At 42.7% G+C, this 20,986-nt stretch overlaps 1 protein-coding gene across 7 annotated transcripts in view; it reads right to left on the reverse strand.

Moving 5' to 3' along the window:
• Cpped1 (calcineurin like phosphoesterase domain containing 1) overlaps window positions 1–20,986 on the reverse strand; it is a 114,150-nt gene that overhangs the window by 25,652 nt on the left and 67,512 nt on the right. For 6 of the 7 annotated variants that reach the window (XM_074059567.1, XM_020167241.2, XM_074059566.1 and 3 more), the window contains one exon: window positions 5,788–6,210. The exons of the other annotated variant lie outside the window; for it this stretch is intronic. In XM_074059567.1, coding sequence (XP_073915668.1) covers window positions 5,788–6,210 — 423 coding nt within the window. The remainder of the gene's footprint in view (window positions 1–5,787; window positions 6,211–20,986) is intronic. 7 annotated transcript variants of the gene reach the window in all.

Consider the following 20,986-nt stretch of genomic DNA (forward strand, 5'->3'; position numbering starts at 1 on the left):
TCTGTAAGTTGCTTATTGTATGGATAAACAGTTTAAGATTGCCTTTCTTCATGGATCTATATATTAAAAATATAAGGCCAGTAGAGTATTTTATTGGAAAAACAACTTTATTTAAATTTAAAATTCTTATAAAAGTTATTTTAAAACACAAGTTACAAAGAAAAGGTCAACAGGTAGAAAGTACATAGAAAGGTATTGGGTATGTTTATTTTGGGTTCTGGCTTTGGCTAGATACTCCCTCCCATAGGGCTTCTTCCCAAATAAATCCATCTCCTGCCTATCTTCTGTGCCTCTTTCAATCTCATAGACTTCTGTCATTAAGTTTGACAGGGACTTTCCATCTAGTTCGATGGTTCCTTTTCTTTGAAACTAGTAACCCTTTCATAAAACTAAAAATAACTGTGTTCTGAGAAGTCAGGGACTCAAAGCAGTCTCTCTTCCTGGGCATCCCAGGAGCCAAGAGGCTTTTGTCTATCTCCACTTTCTGTAGTCTGCACGATACGCAGGGTGTGTAATTCCTTTCTCTTTTAATTTGCAAAGTGATGTCAGCAAACTGCAGGCCAGTCCTGGAAGCAGACCTGCCTCTTGTTGTCTGGGGATTCTCACGCATGCCCTGAGAGAAGGGAGCCTGCATGCCTGCAGTGGGAAGCACCCACATAGTTAATGCCTGTTGTGGAGTCTCAGGGTCACATAACAACAAATAATCCTTTGCTTAGAGCTTCCTAAGTGCCACGCACGGTGCTTCTATACATGTGTCACTTTGATTCTCACAACAACCCCATAAGTACTTCATTTTACCAGAAGAAGAGTAAAACAGAAAGATGTTCAGCCATTCAGCTAGGAGAGCACACCACAGTACAGGATGCAGGTCTGCACAGAGCCAAGGCTTGGGAGCTTACCTGCTGTGTTACACCCCTCCACCTGCCCAAACACCAGTTCACTGTACCACCTTCCTAAGTCTTCCCTTAGCTGCATCCCAACGATACTTAATGCTTATCTTTAGATTGGTGAGTTAGTTATGTTTTCTCAATAAACATCCAAGTCTTAAGACATTTCAGGAGTCCCGATGGACCTTCCCATCCCATTTCTTCCCCCAGCTGCATTGAGGGCCTCAGGCACACCGTCCCCTGAGAACCAGAGGAGGCGTGCTGTGGACAGACCCCCTCAGTGATCAGGCCATTGCCACAACGGGGCTGCCAGAAGCAAGCTGGAATTAGACGTAATACAGTGTGCGCTAGGTGTCAGGGAGGGCAAAAGCCTCACTTGAGCCCAGCGTGGGAGCTCTGCAGCCAGCAGGCTCACCATCTGTTTCTGTAAATGAAGTATCACTAGAATATGGCTGTGCCCAGTGTGTGCTGTCTCTGGCTGCTTTCACACTAACGTAGAGCTAAGGAGCTGCCACGGGGTGGGAAAGTCCCAAATATTTATGACCTGATCCTTTTCAGGAGAAGGTCTGTGGACCTTGCTCTAGAGGCAGCGCATTTCCCAGCTAGAATCAGCTGGCCAACACCAATCCACAGGTGATATGGGTATTACCTGGGATGCTACTAAGTACATGTGAATCAAGCCTACTGTGGTCCCATTTTACCAGTATTTCTTTACTGAAGGGCTGCTATGGGACAGTCTCAGCTCAGGGCTGGGCTTATGGTAGTGAATAAAACTGGGACCCCATTTCCTGGAGGAATCAGGACATAAGCAATTCCAATACCACTCAGTAAGCCATTAGAGGAGGAGGTGATGTTTTATTCTTCTTAGAAAGTGAGCATTGGGAACCTGACCTTTATGTTTTTTAAAACTTTGAAATTCTAAAACCATGCCATAGGCTAAGATCTCAATCTCTCTCATAATTTTTTTAAAAGCATAAATATGAGAGATGAAACTCTAATTCTATGAAATTACCTATTAACTTTTATAGGAAAGATCAACATATTAGTATTTTTTATAATTGCCAAATCTGCTCGGGGCTCTTAATACACAGCTCTAATCTCTAGGTTGAGAATGGAAAACAGAAAAGGTGTCGAGATATCAAGGGAGGCACGGACACTTAAAGAGCTCGACTTGTTTTTGAAGACTGGGTTTTTAAATTGCAACCTGTAATAACTGGGTTATGTATTAACCCTGTGCTGAACGAAGGTCTGAGGGATGAATGGGGGCCAGGTCCAGCTTCCACCAAGATTTCATTACCTACTATCTGTCTTTGTGACTCCAACTAGGCGTCAGGTGAATTAAGGGGAAAACCAATTTCTACAACCCTTGGATGTGGTGAAATTGATTATCCTCAAGTGAAGAAAAAGACAGAAAAATGACAGGTGCTGCTTCCCATCTGTATACCTGCCCTGTCCTGGTATCTGTTTATTTGCCCTAGTTACTGACAACATTTTGTACCACACAAAGAAGGGTTTTTTTTTTTTTTTTTTAAAATCATGTTTCAGAAGCAGAAACAGGAAGCACCTGTTTCTAGGGAAACCTAAGCTTGGAGCTCTTGTTTTTCGGATCACAGCACATTCTGACATGCAGGGTGGTCCATTGTATGGTGACAGTCCTTTCTCCCCATTTACCTCATCCCATTTACAGAAATTAATGCAACAATAGGAGACGATTGTTGGTGCTCATTATTAAATCAGTTATTCATCCCACACAATGATTCAGAATTATTCATTAAACTCATGGAAGGAAGCAGGGCTTTACCTCCACGGTGCTTTGAGGATGAATGTTCCTTAAAAGAATATTTTATAACAACACAATTATCATAATTAAAAGCTACTGTCTGATGAGCTTCTGACATATTTTTGATTACTGGCATTTTCATGTAAGGAGATAAATGAGACTGAAATAGTATTAGGGAATAACATTGCTGTGGGAAAAAAGCTGGAGGCAATGTTAAAGACCTTCTACCACTGTCACCCCAGTTTTATCATGGCCTTTAAGTTAATGAATTTTACAAAATATCACTTGAACTTCTGGCTTTCCAGAATGAGTTCAGGCTTTACTGCTGTGCCCCTAGTCACTGTCTGCATTCTGAGCTGGGAGCATGCACAGTCCCCTACCCCCAACTACCTGCCTCTCGTCCCCAACCCAACAGGGTATGCAGCCCATGCAGCTGCATCCACACATGAATGGGATCTTCCTGGAGTCACACTAGCTTTGTTCTGTGTCTGAAGGTCATGAGGCCAAGGGCTTGGTTTGGCAGTCAATGAAACGGACTGGCAGGAAGGGTGCCCATCTCTTTGGTTCCTTCTGGTGAAGCAGGTTTAGGTGAAGATCCTAAGGCTAGTAACCAAAGAGAAGCACCTTCTCATGCCTGATGGTGGAACCTGGGGAAGAGGTGGGAAGGGGACACTTGGGGAGAAAGAAACAGATTGCTGAGTGATCCTGGAAGGCTAGCAAGTGGATAAGGGCAGAGACAAACTGGAGGCTTTCCCTGGGACTGAATTGTGGCCTTCCCTGTGATGTGAAGTCTGTGCAAATGGGATGGACGATCCCAAGAGGCTGTGCTGGGAGCTCTGTGGGAGCCCAGGCTAGATCTAGTTGTACCTGGCATAGGTCATGTCAGCTGGCCTCTGAGGGCAACAGGTATAAGCCCCAGGTTTTCCTTCCTCCCTTCCTTCCTGAGTCAGGCCTCCCGAGTGCAGATGGGCAGAGCACTGCCCTGGCGCTCTGGAACTGAGTCTAATGGGAGATTTGGACATATCAACACTTGTAAATTTATTTGACAAGTGCTGGGATCAAGTGAAGCTAAGAGAACTTAGAGAGTGTGTGGGGTGGGGTGGGGTAGGGTGGGATGAGAGCTTCATATTGAAGGAGTCAAAGCTGCATGGGTTTGACCAGGTGACATAGAGGAGGCTGGAGGAGAAGGTGGAGACTTCCATGAAACATAAGGCGATGAGGTAGGCCTTGTCCTAGGGGAAGGAAGTGCCCAGGAGGGTTTGGCTATGGACTTGCAGGTTCCTCTGGCTGCTGGGTGAAGAATGGGCAGGAGAGGAACAGCAAGCCCAACTTCAAGCTGCCACTAGGACCCAGGTGAGGCAGTGTCATTTGAAGAGGAGTTAGAGCTAAAGGGTTAGAGTTCCCCAGGCAAGGAAGCTCCTACCCAACACAGAGACATTAGAACAGCAGGGCCTGGTGCCATTAAAAGTGGAAAATGGAGACTAAGTCCTGTTCTGTCTGGTTTATCCTGTAGCTCTGCTATAGGTAGCGGCTGCCAAATGGCTGGGGCTCAAATGTCCTGCTCAAATGAGCCAATCAGCATTATGGCTACAGATACCTGCCTTGGTGAGCTGGGATAACTGAAGTCCACCTTGCAGACACACACAGCTCTGGCTGTGACCACAGTCCTGGTCCCTAATCTTACAGAGTCCACTCTGGGGCACTTACTGAGTGGTAAGCAGGCTTCCCTCAGGAAGCCTGATTAGTGCATTTACTCTGTCATCTTAGGATGGAGAACTGGTCCACGAGAAGGGAGAACAATGAACAGTCAGGATGGATGCCATTTGCATCATTTATCACGTGCTGTGAAAGGAACACTTTCAGTGGTGGTAACTGTCTTCCTGGCTCAGTTCTGGGTTACAAAACAGTCTCCATGGTGGAGCTCATGCCATCCTGACACTTTGCTTCCTTGGCATCAGTACAATTTTCTATACCAATGCAAGCATGGCAGAAAATTTCAAAGCCCTTTAACAGATGTGTTCCAACTTTGTTTCCATGGGACAGTTGGGAAATGTCTCCAAGCTTTTTGCAAAATGTCTCAAAAGTACAGAAGGGCCATTGTACCTTTCACAAGTCAGTGCAAACACATTTAATAGAGATGAAAACAGCAGCAAGATTTGATTTTTCAAGGAGTTTCACCCCTAGGTTAGGCCACCTCTACCCGCTCCCCACGACAAATAAATCAAAGTATTTACATTTTAGAAATGTTTGATACAAGTGAGTTCTGGAAAGACATGAAAGGAGGAATTAGGACCAAGACAACACATTGAACAGAAGTTGAAGCTAGAATACTTCCAAGCCTCTGGTAACTCAAGGAAGCAGCCTGTCATACATTCTCGGGGGAGGCTCCCGGGAGGACAGAGGCCTGGGCTGGTACTAGGAGGCCACCACAAGCTGAGGCTTACCTTAAAAAATGGGGTGTCTTCACTTGGAGTGGGTCCCATGTATGATCAGCTGCAAGTCTAAGCAGCGAGACTGGACTACACACCTTTGTGTCTCCTGACCCAGAAGAGAACAGTAATCCAACCCACTAAAAGCAAAGCCAGGAGACCTGCAGGCCCTGCCCACTGAAGCCACATTCCAGGATTTGTTGGTTACATGTGAGGACTCTTGGTGGGAAGCCTACCTCTTAAGGATCATCTGTCCTTGAACCAGTTCCTGCTTTCCAAGAAATAAGCAAAGCCATTCTTGCCCTTCCCATCACCTGTGGCACTTACAGCCATGTTCAGACCCACACCATCACAACCCCAGCTGCAGGACCTCCACCTTTAACTGTGAGCAGTTTACACTTGGCAGGCTGGGGGTATCATAATCCCTCACAGGTCTTTTCTCTATCACTCCTTTCAACCATCCTATGATAGCTACTACCCCTACACCTGTTTACAGGTAGAGAAACTGAGGCAGGAAGGATTAGGTAGCCTGTCGACAGCCACAAAGCCAGTATTGGCAGAGCTGGATCAATACCCAGGTCCACCCAAAGCCCCATCCTCTCCCCGCTTTGTCAGGCTGCAGAGGGGCTGCAGGAGGAGCTGCAGGAGGAGCAAGAACCCTCTCTGCACCCACACTGTGATCTCAGGCTACCTGCTTTGCTGAGCTTGTCTGCCATCTCCTTCCGCACGGCCTTGGTGAGGTTGAAGTAGTCGTCGTCCTCATCGATGCTCCGTAGGAACAGTGGGATGTGCTGGAAGACAATGGCGTGCTGGCACCTGCGCTGCCCTGCAATGCTCAGCTGCTGGTCCAGCCAGCGGTCCTGTGCCTGCTTCAGTGCTGGGCACGCCGAGGCATCAAACAGAAGCTGGGAGTTGAGCACCAGGAACAGGACGCCTCCGACCCAGAAGCTGAAGTAGTCATCTCCCCATGTCCGGCAGTACTCCTCCACGGTCTCAGCTGTGGGGATGTTGCCCAGGTCATGGTTGCCACTGACCAGCACCAAGGGGATCTCCCGGTCCACCTTCTCTAGCACGTGCTGCAGGTCCTGTGTCTGCTCCTTCCGCCAGGGTGACCCTGAAGAGCAAAGGTCACATCTGAGGTGGCTAGGGGCTGCTTATGTGTTTACTGACATGAAATTAAGATAGAGAATGATCTAGAAAACCAACTGGGCACAGGGACGTGATATACTGGGGATTGAACCCAGAGCCTTGAGCATGCTAGGCAAGCATGGATTGGGGGCCATACCCCCAGTCCTTTTGTTTGTATTCTGTCTTCCAGACAGGGTCTCTAACTTTGCCCCAGCTGGTCATGATCCTCCTCCCTCCACTTCCTGAGTGGCAGAGATTATAGGTGTGTGCCACTACACCTGGCTCTATCTATCCCTTGGAGTCCAATGACCTCCCCAGGACACGAAGGAAGTTCAATGTCTACCAGGCCATTGGTGAGTGCTGGTGTGGAATTGATGCTGAGAGTAAAGACCAGTGAAGCTCAATTTCATCTTTCACTTGGATGAACACAAAATACAGGTGGGTTGCAGCACTTCTTCCATCTCAGTGGCACATCCTGGACACCCCTAGGTTGTGTGGAGCTGGCACTGATGGTAAGACTCACACTGATTGATGGCTATTGAAGTTTATCTCACCATCCCCATGGCCCTGCAGACTGCACTGGCTCCTTTATGGGAGAAATCCTTAGAAACAGAATGGCTAGATCAGCTAGCGTGAGCATCCTGCCAAGTGCCGATATAGGAAGAGTCACTTTGTGTTCCACTAACAGTGCCCCAAGGTGCAAAGCCTTGCAAATAAGCACTAAGCATGCATCCCCCTCCTGCTCTAGCACACAGGATTCAGAATGGAAATGATTATTTTGACAGAGAGCTGGAAAATGTATGAGTAACCAGACTCCTCCTATACACTGCTGGCTTCTGCGCTTCCTGTAATAATGTATTAAAGCCTTAATAAATGGATTTCCAAATGACCAATTCAATCTCACATCTGTTTTCTGCAGCTTTCTGTGAATTTATTCAACAAATATGTAGTGAGTGACAGCTATGTATAAGGTAATGATTTAGTGAATGGGGATAAGCCTGGGAGTCAAGTACACACAAAGCCCTCCCTCTTAAATTGGGGAGTCAGACAATGGGTGACGCAAATTACAGATGTGCACACGTGTCTCCAACATCATTAGGCATTACTGAGAAAAGCGAAGCAGGACACATTAGTCCTGTGGAATATGCTAGGAGTCAGGCAAAGACAGACTCACAAATGGGGAAAAGGAGCCAGCCAATCTTCCTGGAATGGGGAAACCCACCTGAGCCATGCTACAAAGGCAGATGAAATTAAATCCAACATTCCATGAATTAAAAGGAAAGCTGAGGTGACTACAGTTGATAATAATTTAGTGTACATTTCAAGACAACAAGAAAGGAGGGTTTTTAATGTTCCCGTCACAAAGATGCGGTACAATGTTGGAAGTGATGGATATGCTCAGTACCCTGATTTGGTCATTATACACTGTGTACATGAATCAAATTACCACAGTGTACTTTGTAAATATGTACACTCATTATGTGTCAATTACAAATAAAAATGAAAGAAAGCAAAAGAAATCCTTATGAAGCAATTACAGTTAGGAAAGACTGTAATTCAAAAATAAAAGAATTCAGAATCCCGGCAGTCATAAAACAGCAGATGTGAAAAAGGAGCTAGTAGAACCCAGGAAAGAAATAGAGGAAAAACACAAAACCATTTCAGCAATGACATCTGCAAGGAGATTACTGCTTGAGAGATTTCCTTTACAGCCCATGTATACACCAGGTGCTCCGAAGGTCCCTTGTGAGCCTGTGAAGAATGTGCACTTCCTAATTGCTGAGGGCTGAGTGTCTCAAACTCCTTAATGGCATGGTTCAAATCCCCTATGGCATTATTCCTTTCTTTTGGCCTGTTGATATATGTTCATTTCTGGGAAGCTTTGTTAAGTCACCATTGTGACTGTGGATCAACCCTTTCTCCTTACAATTCTGCCAAGGTTCATGTCATTTACTTTTAGTTATGTCTCTAGATGCCTAAGAGCTCAGAATTTCAATATCTCACTGAAATGTGTCTATATAATCCTAATGAAATAAACAAAAAGAAAGAGGTAGAGCTCTACTGGTGCTATGTGAAGACCTTTAGTATCTTAAATTTAAGATCCTAGCTGGCAGGAAAGATGGCAGACTGCTGACATTCCTATAGTCCAGCAGTGACAAACTACCCTGAGAAAGTTAGATCAGAGGACCCCAAAAGCACCCACAGGGTCCCATAACCAGCGAGAAGCAAAGCCCTCTCTGAATCTGCAAATAGAGAGACAACTAACCACGGGAAGAATGGACAGAATGACTCTCAAGTCAACACTCTTGATCTCCTGCCCCTAAAGTTGCCATGTGGCTCCAGGCTCCATTACTCAGCGGTAAGGCCCTCTTCCCGGGAGAGTTTCTCCTGTCCAAGAGCTGGAATCCCAGCTCCTCCACCAAGTGGCAATCCACTACCCTGCTGGTGCTAGGAGGCCTGCCATCCACAGTGCACAGAGAACCAACACTCCCTACCACGACTGCAGGAGAGCCCCTGAGCCCCCATCAAAGAGCAGGAACACCAGCCCCCTCACTGAGGGGAGAAAAGAAGAAATTGGCACCACAACAAGAGCCCCGCAAGGGGTAACATATCCAGCATAACCCTCTCTGAGGAACACTGCTGAAGCACCAGGAGAGAAAAAACCCCACAAAACCCCAACTACAGGGGCATAAGGGATTAAAACCCTCACCCAAAACAACTCCACATGCATAAATCTGAACACAGAATGAAAGAGCAAGACAACCGTTCTCTATCAAAAGCCAATTCCACCACTAAAGATCCAAACACCTGTGTAGAGGAAGAGCTATCAAGTAATGAATTAAAAAAAATACTAAAAATGATTAATGACCTAAAAGAAGAAACAAAAGTTAGTATCTGACCTCAAAGACAATGTGAATAAACAGTTAAATGAGCTCAAAGAAAATACAAACAGGTGAATGAAATTAAGAAGACTTATCTATGATATGAAAGAGGAAATCAACAAAGATATACAAACTGTGAAAAATAATCAATCTGAAATAAACAACTTAATATGCCAAATAAATATCACAATCTAAAGCTTGGCAAACAGAGTGGAGCAAGTTGAAAATAGAGTACCAGGAACAGAAGAAAAAGTAGAGGAATTAGACCAAACAGTAAAAGATCATGAAAAAAATACTAAGAAAATACAAATGGAACATGCAAGACATCTGGGACATCATGAAAAGATCAAACCTACAAATCATGGGTGTAGAAGGAGAGGAGATACAAACTAAATACACTGACAACCTATTTAACAGAATAATAGCTGAAAACTTCCTTAACCTCAACAAAGAGAGAGTCATCCAAGTGCAGGAAGCTTACAGAACATCAAACCATCAAGACCAAAAGAGAAACACCCCAGACACATCATAAATCAAAACACTCAGTACACAGAACAAAGAAAGAATTCTGAAAGCTGTAAAAGAGAAAAGACAAGTTGCATGTAAGGCAAACCCATTAGAATAACAGCAGATTTCTCAGTTCAAACTTTAAACAAAAGAAGGTTAAGGAAAGACATAATTCAGGCCCTGAAAGAAAGCAACTGTCAACCTAGACTATACTACCCAGCAAAACTATCCTTCCTAATTGAAGGAGAAACTAAAACCTTCCACAACAAGGAAAACTAAAGGAATTTGCAACCACCAAGCCAGCAATATAGAAGATACTTAAAGGACTTTTGCATACAGAAGAAACTAGAGTGAGAAAGGAAGAGTCAAGAAAGAATAAACCCTTTTGAGCAAGCAGACCAGTAAACAAGGAATAGGTAAAACTAAACAACAGGGAAACAAGAATGACTAGAAACAACAGACACCTCTCAATATTAATACTGAATGTAAATGGCCTCAATGACCCAATCAAGAGACAGAATAGCAAAATGGATAAAAAAACAAGACCCAACCATATGTTGCTTACAAAAGACTCATCTAACTGAAAAAAATAAACACTGGCTTAGAGTCAGAGGGTAGAAAAAAGTTTTCCAAGCACATGGACCCCACAAACAAGCAGGAGTAGCTGTACTCAGATCTCACAAAGTAGACCTCAAACTAAAATCAATCAGAAGAAACAATGAAGGTCACTTCATATTAATGAAAGGAACAATTTATCAAGAGGAACTATCAGTCCTTAACATATATGCACCAAACACAGGGGCACACATCTATATTTAAAAAAACACAAATCACAACTCTAATGGCCCTAAGAGCACAGACATATGCTAATGCACTGATAGTGGGAGACCTGGTACCCCACTGTCACCAATAGATAGATCATCTAGACAGAAGATCCATCAAGAAACGTCAGAGCTACTCCACACATTAGACCAAATAGACATGGCTGATATCTACAGAGTATTTCACCCAACAACCAGGCAATACACATTCTTTTTCCAGCAGCTCATGGAACTTTCTCCAAAATAGAATATATTTTAGGACACAAAGCAAGTCTCAACAAATTCAAGAAAATCAAAACAACCCCCTGCATCATATCAGATCATAATGGAATAAAACTAGACCTCAACAACAAAAGCAAGCCCAGAAAATACTCAAAAACATGGAGACTGAGCAACATACTGCAGAAAAACCAATGGGTGACCAAAGTCATAAGGCAAGAATTCAAAAAATTCCTGGAATCCAATGAAAATGAAAATACAACATACCAGAATCTGAGGGGCACCGTGAAGGGCGTGCTAAGGGGGAAGTTCATAGCTATAAGTGCCTACATTAAAAAAACTGAGACCTCTCATATAAACAACTAATGATGTACCTTAAGCTCCTAGAAAAACAAAACAAACCAAACCCAAAACCAGGAGATGGAGAGAAATAATAAAGATCAGGGCCAAGATCAATGAAATCAAAACCAAACTTTACAAAGAATCAATGAAACAAAAAGTTGGTTCTTTGAAAAGATTAACAAGATCAACAACCCCTTAGCCAACATGAAAAAATGAAGGGCAAGGAAGACCCAAATTAATAAAATCAGAGATGAAAAAGGGGACATAAGCACAAATACCAATGAAATCCAGAGAATCATTAGAGAGTACTTTGAAAACTTACATTCAAGTAAACTGGAAAATCTAGATGAAATGGATAAGTTCCTAGATGCATATAACCAAACAAAATTGAACCAAGAAGATATTAACCACCGAAATCATCCTATTATATGCAATGAAATTGAAGCAACAATAAAGAGTCTCCCTACAAAGAAGAGCCCAGGACCTCATGGATTCATGGCCAAATTTTACCAAATCTTTAAAAAAGAACTAACACCAATACTCCTCAAACTTTTCCAGGAAACAGAAAGGGAAGGAACACTACCAAATTCTTTCTATGAAGCCAGCATTACACTCAATCTGAAAACCAATGAAGACGTATCCAGAAAAGGGAATTATAGACCAGTATCTTTAATGAATATAGATGCAAAGATTCTCAACAAAATATTGGCAAACAGAATTCAACAATACATCAAAAAGATCATACACCATGACCAAGTTGGTTTCATTCCAGGGATGCAAGGATGGTTCAATGCACGTAAATCTATAAACACAATACAGCACATAAACAGAAGCAAGGAAAAAACCCACATGATCCTCTCAACAGACACAGAAAAAACCTTTGACAAAATCCAACACCCTTTCATGACAAAAGCTCTGAAGAAACTAGGAATAGAAGGAATGCTCCTAAACATAATAAAGGTTATATATGACAGACTTAGAGTCAACATCATACTAAGTGGAGAAATGAGACAGTTCCCCTTAAAGTCAGGTACAAGACAGGACTGTCTGCTTTCTCCACTCTATTCAATATTGTTTTGGAATGCCTAGCTAGAGCAATAAGACAACAGCAAGAAGTAAAAGGAATTCAACAGGGAAGCCAAACCATCCCTATTTGCAGACAACATGATTCTATACCTAAGAGACCCCAAAAACTCTACCAAAAAACTACTAGAAATCATAAACTCTTTCGGCAAAGTAGCAGGATACAAAATTAACATACACAAAAACAAACATATACAAACTCAGAAGTAGAACATGTTTCTAACAGTGGATCTACTCTATGGAACTCGGGGAAAGAGAGAAAGGAAAAAGAGTATGATAGAGCATCAGTAATATCACATACCATACGATGTGAAGGTAGAGGCTATAAGGATGTCTACTGAAAACTACTGAAAAAGGGGGGTTGGGAGGTAAAGGGGTAAGAGAAAGTATTCCAAGGGATTGAACAGATCAAAGTAAAGCACACCCACAGAGGGCATACAATGAGACACTCATTTGAATGTCAACTCAAATATTAATAATGAAAACCAGGACTGTAAAATAGGAACAGTGTGGGGGGTGGGAGGGTGAAGGAAGGAAATTAAGGTAATGGTATATGGTTGATGGACTTCATACACCTATATGAAACAGAACTAAATAACCTATTGCAATTGCTTTAAGTGGGGTGGGAGGGAGCTGGGAGGGAGAGATGATGGGGCAATGTAAATAATGTACAATATAAGACTAATTGGAATTGTCACTACAAATCCCTCCCCCCTGTATAATGAATATATCCTAATAAAAAATTATAATAAAAAATAAAATAAAATCCTAAGGCATGGTGGAGTAAAATCATATATAAATTTTTAAGAGGTTTACAGATATTCTTCTATTATGAATAATAATGTATCTTTGTCTCCAAAGATTCAAACCATCTAACTCTGGTTAATTATGGGACACAGAAGTAGGGATTGCAGACCTTTAGTCTCTTTTCTCCCTCTTCCTCTCTCAAGTTTATTCCTTTCCTAAGTTTAGATATTATTTGCATTAAAAAGAAAAAAACAAAGTCTTTTGATTTTTAAGAGGTGCTTTGTCCCAGGATCCTCAGGTTTAAAGAACATCCAGATGGCCACGCAGGTGGCTGCATCTCAGCACTTGGGTCTCCAGAGACCAGAGGGACTTGCTTGGGGCAGGCTGGCAGAGATGCCCAGAAAGAGCTGGGGCCTGCAGCACTACTGCACAGACAGTGGCCTCAGCCTGGACAGAAGCAGGTCCTGCCTGGCACACAGGACCAGGAGGCATCCCAGGGAGTGATACAGGGGTTTTTCCTGTAGGTCAGCCTCTTCCTTATGGCTGTTCTGGGCTGGCCCTGGGTCCAGGTTCTCAGGTATGGATTGATGTGGCTTCTTTAGCCACATCCAGATGGTGGATTCCCTCTGGGACTCCATCGATTCTTTTCCTGTACAAATAGCCTGCTAGTTCAGGCCTCGAACATGGAATGCACTCCACTGCCTAAGGCTCCACAAGTCAACACTCTCTTTACTGGATTTTCTAAAAGGCCTCAAATCCAGTCCTAGCTTTCCTTCTTCCTATTCACGCTGACTTGGGATGGTCTGATGCTTGGTAATGGCAGGCTCTCCCCTGTACTACCAGGGGCTAGGCATGGCTCCAAGACCTGCAGCCATTGCAAATGTAGCAGCTCACAGGGACAGGACCACCAGTAGGGGTGGCAGAGAATGAATCTGGTGATCTAGCTCAGAGTCCTACCTCTCCTTAGAGTCCTGGCTGTAGCAAAAGGCCTAGCTCTAGGGTGACTTCTCTCAGCTGCCCTGATCCACAGGGCCAGGAATTTATGCTATTCTGGGTGCAGAGCATCTCCCCTTCTTCATGTTCTTGGGCATTCACCACGGCCTGGCACATACTAACTGAGGCAGAGGTAGGGAGTGTTCCATTGTGAGTTAATGGCCACAAACAGAAGAGTGAAGAATGAGGACTCTGAAAGAAAGGGTTAATCAAAACTCAGGAAGGAGACATGAGTAATCTGCAAAGTAATCTGCATTGAAGTGCTGGGAATTACACAGTCATGCGGTGTCTGTTTCCAAACTTCGTAAGGATGCTGTCTTGGGGGAAATCACAAATATTATACCAATACCTATTAAAAACCATGAAACCCTGCATCTCCTCAATTAATGACGAGCCTCATTGGGTGCCAGTGGCTCACGCCTGTAATCCTAGCTACTTAGGAGGATCAGCTACTTGAAGTCAGTCCAGGCAAATAGTTCAAGAGATCCTATCTTGAAAATACCCATCACAAAAAAAGGGCTAGCAGAGTGTCTCAAGGTGAAGGTCCTGAGTTCAAGCCCCAGTACTGCAAAAAAAGAAAAGAAAAAAGATGAGCCTCTCTTTCACAGAAGTTTCAGCACTTCCTATCTCTTTTGTAGCACATCTCAAATGCTAGAGGTAGAGCCAGTGAGATCTGGGCTTGGTCCTTGGTTCTGTTCCGTATGAACTGTGTGACCTTGGTTCCTTTGAGTCTTAGTCTCACTGTGTGTGAAAAGATAATTCCCAAGCCTCTGGAATAGGATTCATACCAAGGTAATGATGCTACAAATACGTCTGCAAAAATGTTAGCTGTCTTCTCTCCAGCTCCTACCAACCCAAATATAACGAATTCTTCCTTTTTCATTGGTGACTCACTGTGTAAACTTAACAATCAATAAACTACTTCTGAAGGCATGGTAACATTCCCTGGTGATAGAAATAATTTTTAGTAAAGCATTTAAAAGAGTAAATTCTAGATTACAAAAAGCCAACTTTAATGAAAATTCTTGCACTTTGTTTAACAAGCTCTCATTATGTATATCGGAATCTCTTTAGGGTCAGAATATCGATAACATGTTGGCATTAACACAGTTTGTAGCACTTCTCAGTCCTAAAAATAGTGCTAGTGTTGTAGCAAATATATGAGAAGAAAGCCTAAAGCTAAATCTCACAAGCACTGTGAACAAAATGAAGTAGAAACCTAGTCAAAGACAGATTTTTCTGATGTCACAAGCAGGGCTCTGAACCTTACAGAAAGGATGCGTATAAAGGAAGGATGGGGATAAAGGAAGGATGGGGAGGGAAGCACAGAAAAGGGTGAAAAACTATGAGAAATGACTTAGAAGAGGGAAAAGAGGATTGTCCTGGGCAGGTCTTCAAGGTGGATGCAAGGTGTTTACTTAGAAGGGGGTACACCAAGAGGCAAGGGACCCCAGTGTGAGCATACACCTACTGCCAGCTGAGGGGAAGCCTGGAAGACTGATGAGCAGTGTGGAAAGCTGTGAGGTTTTTAAAACAATTAAAACAGGAAGTAAAAAGCATTATACTGACTGCAAAATACTGATTTGCATCATTCATTGACTTTGAATTATTATATTGTTGTTGTACTGGGGTACACTGTGACATTTATAAAAGTTCTTACAATATATCACAGTTGAATTCACCCCCTCCATCATTCTCCTTTATTCCCCATCCCCCATTTGACTTTGAATTTTACCATGATGTGGTGTCAAAAAATGTATGATTTCTGTCAATATCCATTAAAGCAGGGTTGACCATCTTGGTTGTATCCCAAATAGCCTTAAAACACACTGTCTAATAAAATCTCTTAGCAAAAAGAAGAGAAATAAACATCCTTAGCCTGAAGGGAAGACATCTATAAAAACACATAGCTAACATTGTACTTAATGGTCAAAGACTGACGGCTCTCCCCCTATGACCAGCAATAAGGCAAGGAGGTCTGCTGTCAGCACTCTTATGACACCACACTGGAAGCCCTAGCCAATGCAATGTAACAAGAAAAAAGAAAGAAAAGGCACCCAGATGGGAAAAAAAAAGAAACCTGTCTATTCTCAGAAGATATAAGTATGTCCATAGAAAAATTAAAGAATCTCCAAAAAAAAAAAAAAAAAACCCCAAAACATGCTCCTATGTTTTAATGTAATAAGGGAGATTAGCAAAGAACAATTGTATTTTTGTATGTTAGCAATGAAGAAGTGGAGCAAAACTAGGATTTGAGAGACATTTAGTGTGGAGAGGGGGCTACATAAGCACAGGTGTATCAAATAAACTGCGGGTTTGAATTTGGTACAGCCCCAAACTGCCAAAGGGAGCAAGCACAGTTATGCCCAATAAACTGCAGGATTGAGTTGGTTGCCTCAGAAGTGGGCAAGATGCAGTACAGCTGTTTTTCCTAAGATGTTTACATTCAGAGAGAGGCTGTCACAGGTTCCTCCTGTTCCCAAAAATTACAATGTCATGCCCCTCCCCCAAGAACTGCCTCTCCACCTCATTTTGCCACTGTATATAATAAACTCACTGGAGGTGGAGGTTGCTGGTGTGTCTCCATCCGAGTGCCCAGCCTACCTGGCCTCAGCTTTATGCATGTTTGGTCTTCTGTCTGTTGTCTTTTTCTGCATCTCTCATTGCCCTTAGTTAGGTTTCTAGGACAAGCTTGTGTGGGATGTAAGAATTTAGGAGGTAGGGATGACAGGAATCCTTGTCCTGAAAGAACTCGAAAATAATTCTCAGGTGTCTAACCAATGGGACGTTGGTCATGGCATTTAAATGACAAGGAAAAGACTGAGAGAAACAAGTTAGAGACTGAAGGGTCTTTTTAATACAAAATTTGGTATACTGGCACAGGGAACAAATGAAAAAATTAGACAAACTGGGCCTCATGAAAATTTAAAACTTTGGGGCATCAAAAGACATTTTCAAGAGAGAACAGTAACCACAGACAGAACAGGAAAAAATGTTTCCAGCCCTCCTCTCCCCACTGAGAAGTGGAGAAGAAGGGGCAGGTCTTAAGTTACCTGAGATCTTCCTTGCATGTTCCTTACCCTGAGGGAACTTGGCCCCTTTGCTGTTGCTACCCCAAGTTGTGCAGGAAAGAATACTGTGCATGCGTGTATTGACGGGCAGGGACAAGATCCTATGCATGTTTACCTGGCAAGTTGTCTGCTGCAAAGCTTGGAGTCACACCTGTCCTGTAGACAGAAGGATAAATGGATGATACAGGATTAAGGTATTTGTATAAGAAGGTGATGCATTGCCAAAGACAAAAATTTCCAGCACCAGCCCTAAGAAGTCTCTGGACATGCTTAGCATGTCCCTTCTTCACTTGTAGGGTGGTCACAGAATAGTCAATTAGGTCACTAGCTAAGTGGTAAAAATCATAGCTCAGTCATCAAAACTCATTTCAGGGGGCAATTAGGAAATATTCAAACTTCAATAATTTCATTATATCTAATGACCCAGGAAGTCCATTGGTAAAATGTACACCTCATTCATTGTAGCATTAGTTGAAAACAAAAACATTTGAGCTCGATCCATCATTAGTTAAAAAGAACTTGATGGTGTACTTTTACTAAGGAATAAGAAACAAGTGCATGGAGTAGATGCAAAGAAATGACAAGGGGAACATAGTAAGCTTTACTGTGAAAGCTTTGGGGGCTAAGTGAAAAAAGGAAAGTAGAAATAAAACAAGCTAGTACATTGAGATGCATACAGCTAGAAAATATGACAAAGTTGTTAATAGCAATTATTTATGGGGGATTAGGACAGAAAACATTTCACTTTCCTTTAAGCCTTGAATGTTTTATGTGCAAAATTACTCGTGAACAGAAAGATAACCAAGAGATCTAAAAATTACAAATGTACTAAAAGTAGCCTGTTAGGTAAACAAGTATAAATATAATTTTAACAGGAACAAATGTAAAGCAAATGCCAAGGCATTGATATGTGCTCTTGCATGACTGATTTTCCCCTTTGAGTCATGTTTTCAAGGTTTATTTGTTGTAGCCTGTACCAGTGCTTCATTTCTTTATGACTGAATGATATTCTATTCTAAAGTTGAGAGCATTTTGTTCATCCATTCATTATTTCATGGACATTTGAGTTGTTCCTAGTTTTTGGCTATTAGGAGTAATACTGCTATGAACATCTATGTGTAAGGTTTTGAGTGGTTATACTTAGGAGTGAAATTGCTGGGTAATATAGTAACTATATGTTTGCTGTTTAAGGAGCTAGCAGATGGTCTTCTGAAGCCCCATTTTACATTCCTACCACATGTAAAAGGACCAATGACTCTATGTCCTCTCCAACATGTTACTTTTCTTTTTTAAAATTACAGCCATCCTTGTGGGTACAGAGTGGTATCTCATTGTGGTTTGCACTGCATTTATCTGATGACAAATGAGGCTGAGCATCTTTCATGTACATATTGGCAATCTATATATTTTCTTTGGAGAAATATCTACTCTACTCCTTTGTGCATTTTTAAGTTGGGTTCTTTGCCTCTCCATTGTTGAGTTGTAAGCATTCTTTATGTATTGTGGATTCCAACCTTTTATCAGAGACACTGGATTTGTAAGTACTTTCTTTCATTTTGTGGGTTGTCTTTTCACTTTTTTTTTGATAATGTCCTTTGAAGCACAAAAGTTTTCAATTTTCATAAAGTCCAATTTATCATTTTGTCACCTGTGCTTTTAGTGTTGTATCTAATGATTTTCTTTTTCTTTTTGTGACAACACTGGGGTTTAAACTCAGGGCCTCACACTTGCTAGGCAGGTGCTCTACTAACTTAAGCCACTCCGTCAGTCTCAGTGTTTATCTAAGAGGTTATGGCCTAATACAAGGTGATGAAAATTTATACAGGTTTTCTTATTTGGTCTTTGACACATTTTGAGTTAATTTCTGTACACAGTGTGAAATAGGAGTCCCAATTTTCTTTTTCATGTGGACATCCAGTTGTCCCTGTATCACACATTGGAAAGACTATCCTTTCCCCGCCTGAATCATCCCAGCACCTTTGTCAAAAATCAATTGGCATTAAGTGTGAAGGTTTATTTCTGGACTCTCAATTCCATTCCATTGATCTCTGTGCCACATATGTACTGTTTTGATTACTGCAGCTTTCCAGTCAGCTTAAAACCAGGAAGTGTAAATTCTCCAATGTGGTTCTTCAAGGTTGTTTAGCTATTCTCGGTCCCCTGAATTTCCACATTAAATTTTAGGATTAGCCTGTGGTAGCTGTGGAATCAAGGGGAGCTGAGATCAAGACCCACCACTTAGGAAGCTCACAGCTTTTTAGGAAAGGAAAGCCACATTCCAGATTCAATTCCTATTGGAAGGCTAGTGAAAAGTGCTATTAGACATTCTTAATACTGGTCCTGAGGTTCAGAAGGAAAGCTCACTCCAACTGGAGGAACAATGAAGGCTTTGAGAAATTAGCAGCATTTTCACCAGAGCAGAGCATCCTGGGAATCTGTCACGTGTCTCCAGCCCTTGACACTACCCTGGTTCCGATCTGAGTTGCCTCTTATGTAGTCTTCTGCAATAGTTTCTTAATTGCTTCTCTCTCTGCTGCCACTCTACCCACTCCATCCAAATAAGCCTGCATCCTAAAGCCACTGTGTAATTTCTAAACCTCACATTTCCTCAGCAGCCAGTAGAACAAGATGAATGCTGGGACTATCACACAGTGGGCTGCAACAAGACTGTAGTGTCAAAGAGAAAAGAACTTCTATTTTGATAAGCCACTGTAACTTGGGTTTCTTTCATAGCAAACACACTCCCAGCATGCTGACCAGTCTTTTGGTTCTAGCACAGCTAGCCCACACCCAGAGGCTGAAGCCGACGAAGACTTAAGTAAATAACATCCCACCCAACACTTGCAGCTGCACTGCCCTTCAGACTCCACAGGGCTGCTGGTGGGGTGTCAGGTGAGGAACACCAGGATGCTGGGGTCAGGTTAGAGGACCGTGTCTTTCTGAGGATGCATTGGCTAAGGGCAATGGGAGGCTTTATGGGAAGGAGAGTAGAGGGAGAGGGCATGGGAAAGAGCTAATTCTATGGTTTTCAGCCAAAAGGTAATAAAGACTGGAACAGCGCTGTGATACTAGAAGAAAGGAGACCATCTAACTATATGTAAGCTTTAGGCTGTTTGAGAAAACTCAGAGGAGAAAATTGTAAATGTCAATTGTCGCTGTCTGAACTTGTTACCTCTGGTCACGGTCTTCCATTAACTGGCCCCCAGAGTGCTCATCATCCCTGTATTTGTCTTCTTTGGAGCTAGCCTTGGGCTGCTGGGAGGGATGTACACACATGAGAATATTTAACTGAACAAAATGCTACTGGGTACTTGGTGTGTGTGACACTTCTCAAGACTGACGACAGACAATGCAATGTCCAGGGACAAAGATGTTCCAGGGCAGTTATATGCAAACCCACTTCTGGTCCTGGCCAGTCCCTGCAGTGGAAGGATGGAGCACAACTGATTTCTGTTCAGAGCCTTTGGTGTGTCAGATGCCTGAAACAGCCTTACTGGGAGGGGTGCCATTTTTACTATAAAATTCTATCGTATAGTCTGAATTGTGGCTCTGGAGGCGGTCCTCCTAATCTTTGGCCCCACTTGGGATTTTAGGGGTCTCTTTGATTTTGTTTTGATTCAAAATAGAGTTTCACTATAGTGCCCAGGCTGGTCTTAAACTTCACGTGGGCTTAAGTGATCCTTCCATCTCAGTCTACAGAGTAGCTGAGACCACAGGTACATACCACTAGGTCTGGCTCATCATTTGGGATCTTAAACCCACAACCTAATGGGAAATGTTGATGAGAATTTCTGTTAAACTCCAAATACAACCCATGTTCTTCCAAAGCTAGGCATAACATCCAGGACTGGAAAACCAGACATTGCTTGTCCTTGGTTAGGCATTTGTTCAGCACACACCTGACATCCCACTGTGTGCAAGGTCATGGCTGCACCAACATCAATAAGGTGTTATCTTGGCTTTCAAGGGCTCAATATCTAGAGAGGAGCCCAGACATGGCAACAGGAGATGACCGTGTGGCACTGTGTGTTATGAAGTTATGTGAAGGGGCACCAGGCGCCTGGGAGCTCAGTGTAGGGATAACGGACGCCATGAAA

The sequence above is a fragment of the Castor canadensis genome, chromosome 17 (genome assembly GCF_047511655.1).
Source record: "Castor canadensis chromosome 17, mCasCan1.hap1v2, whole genome shotgun sequence".
In the NCBI taxonomy this organism is placed as follows: Eukaryota; Metazoa; Chordata; class Mammalia; order Rodentia; family Castoridae; genus Castor; species Castor canadensis.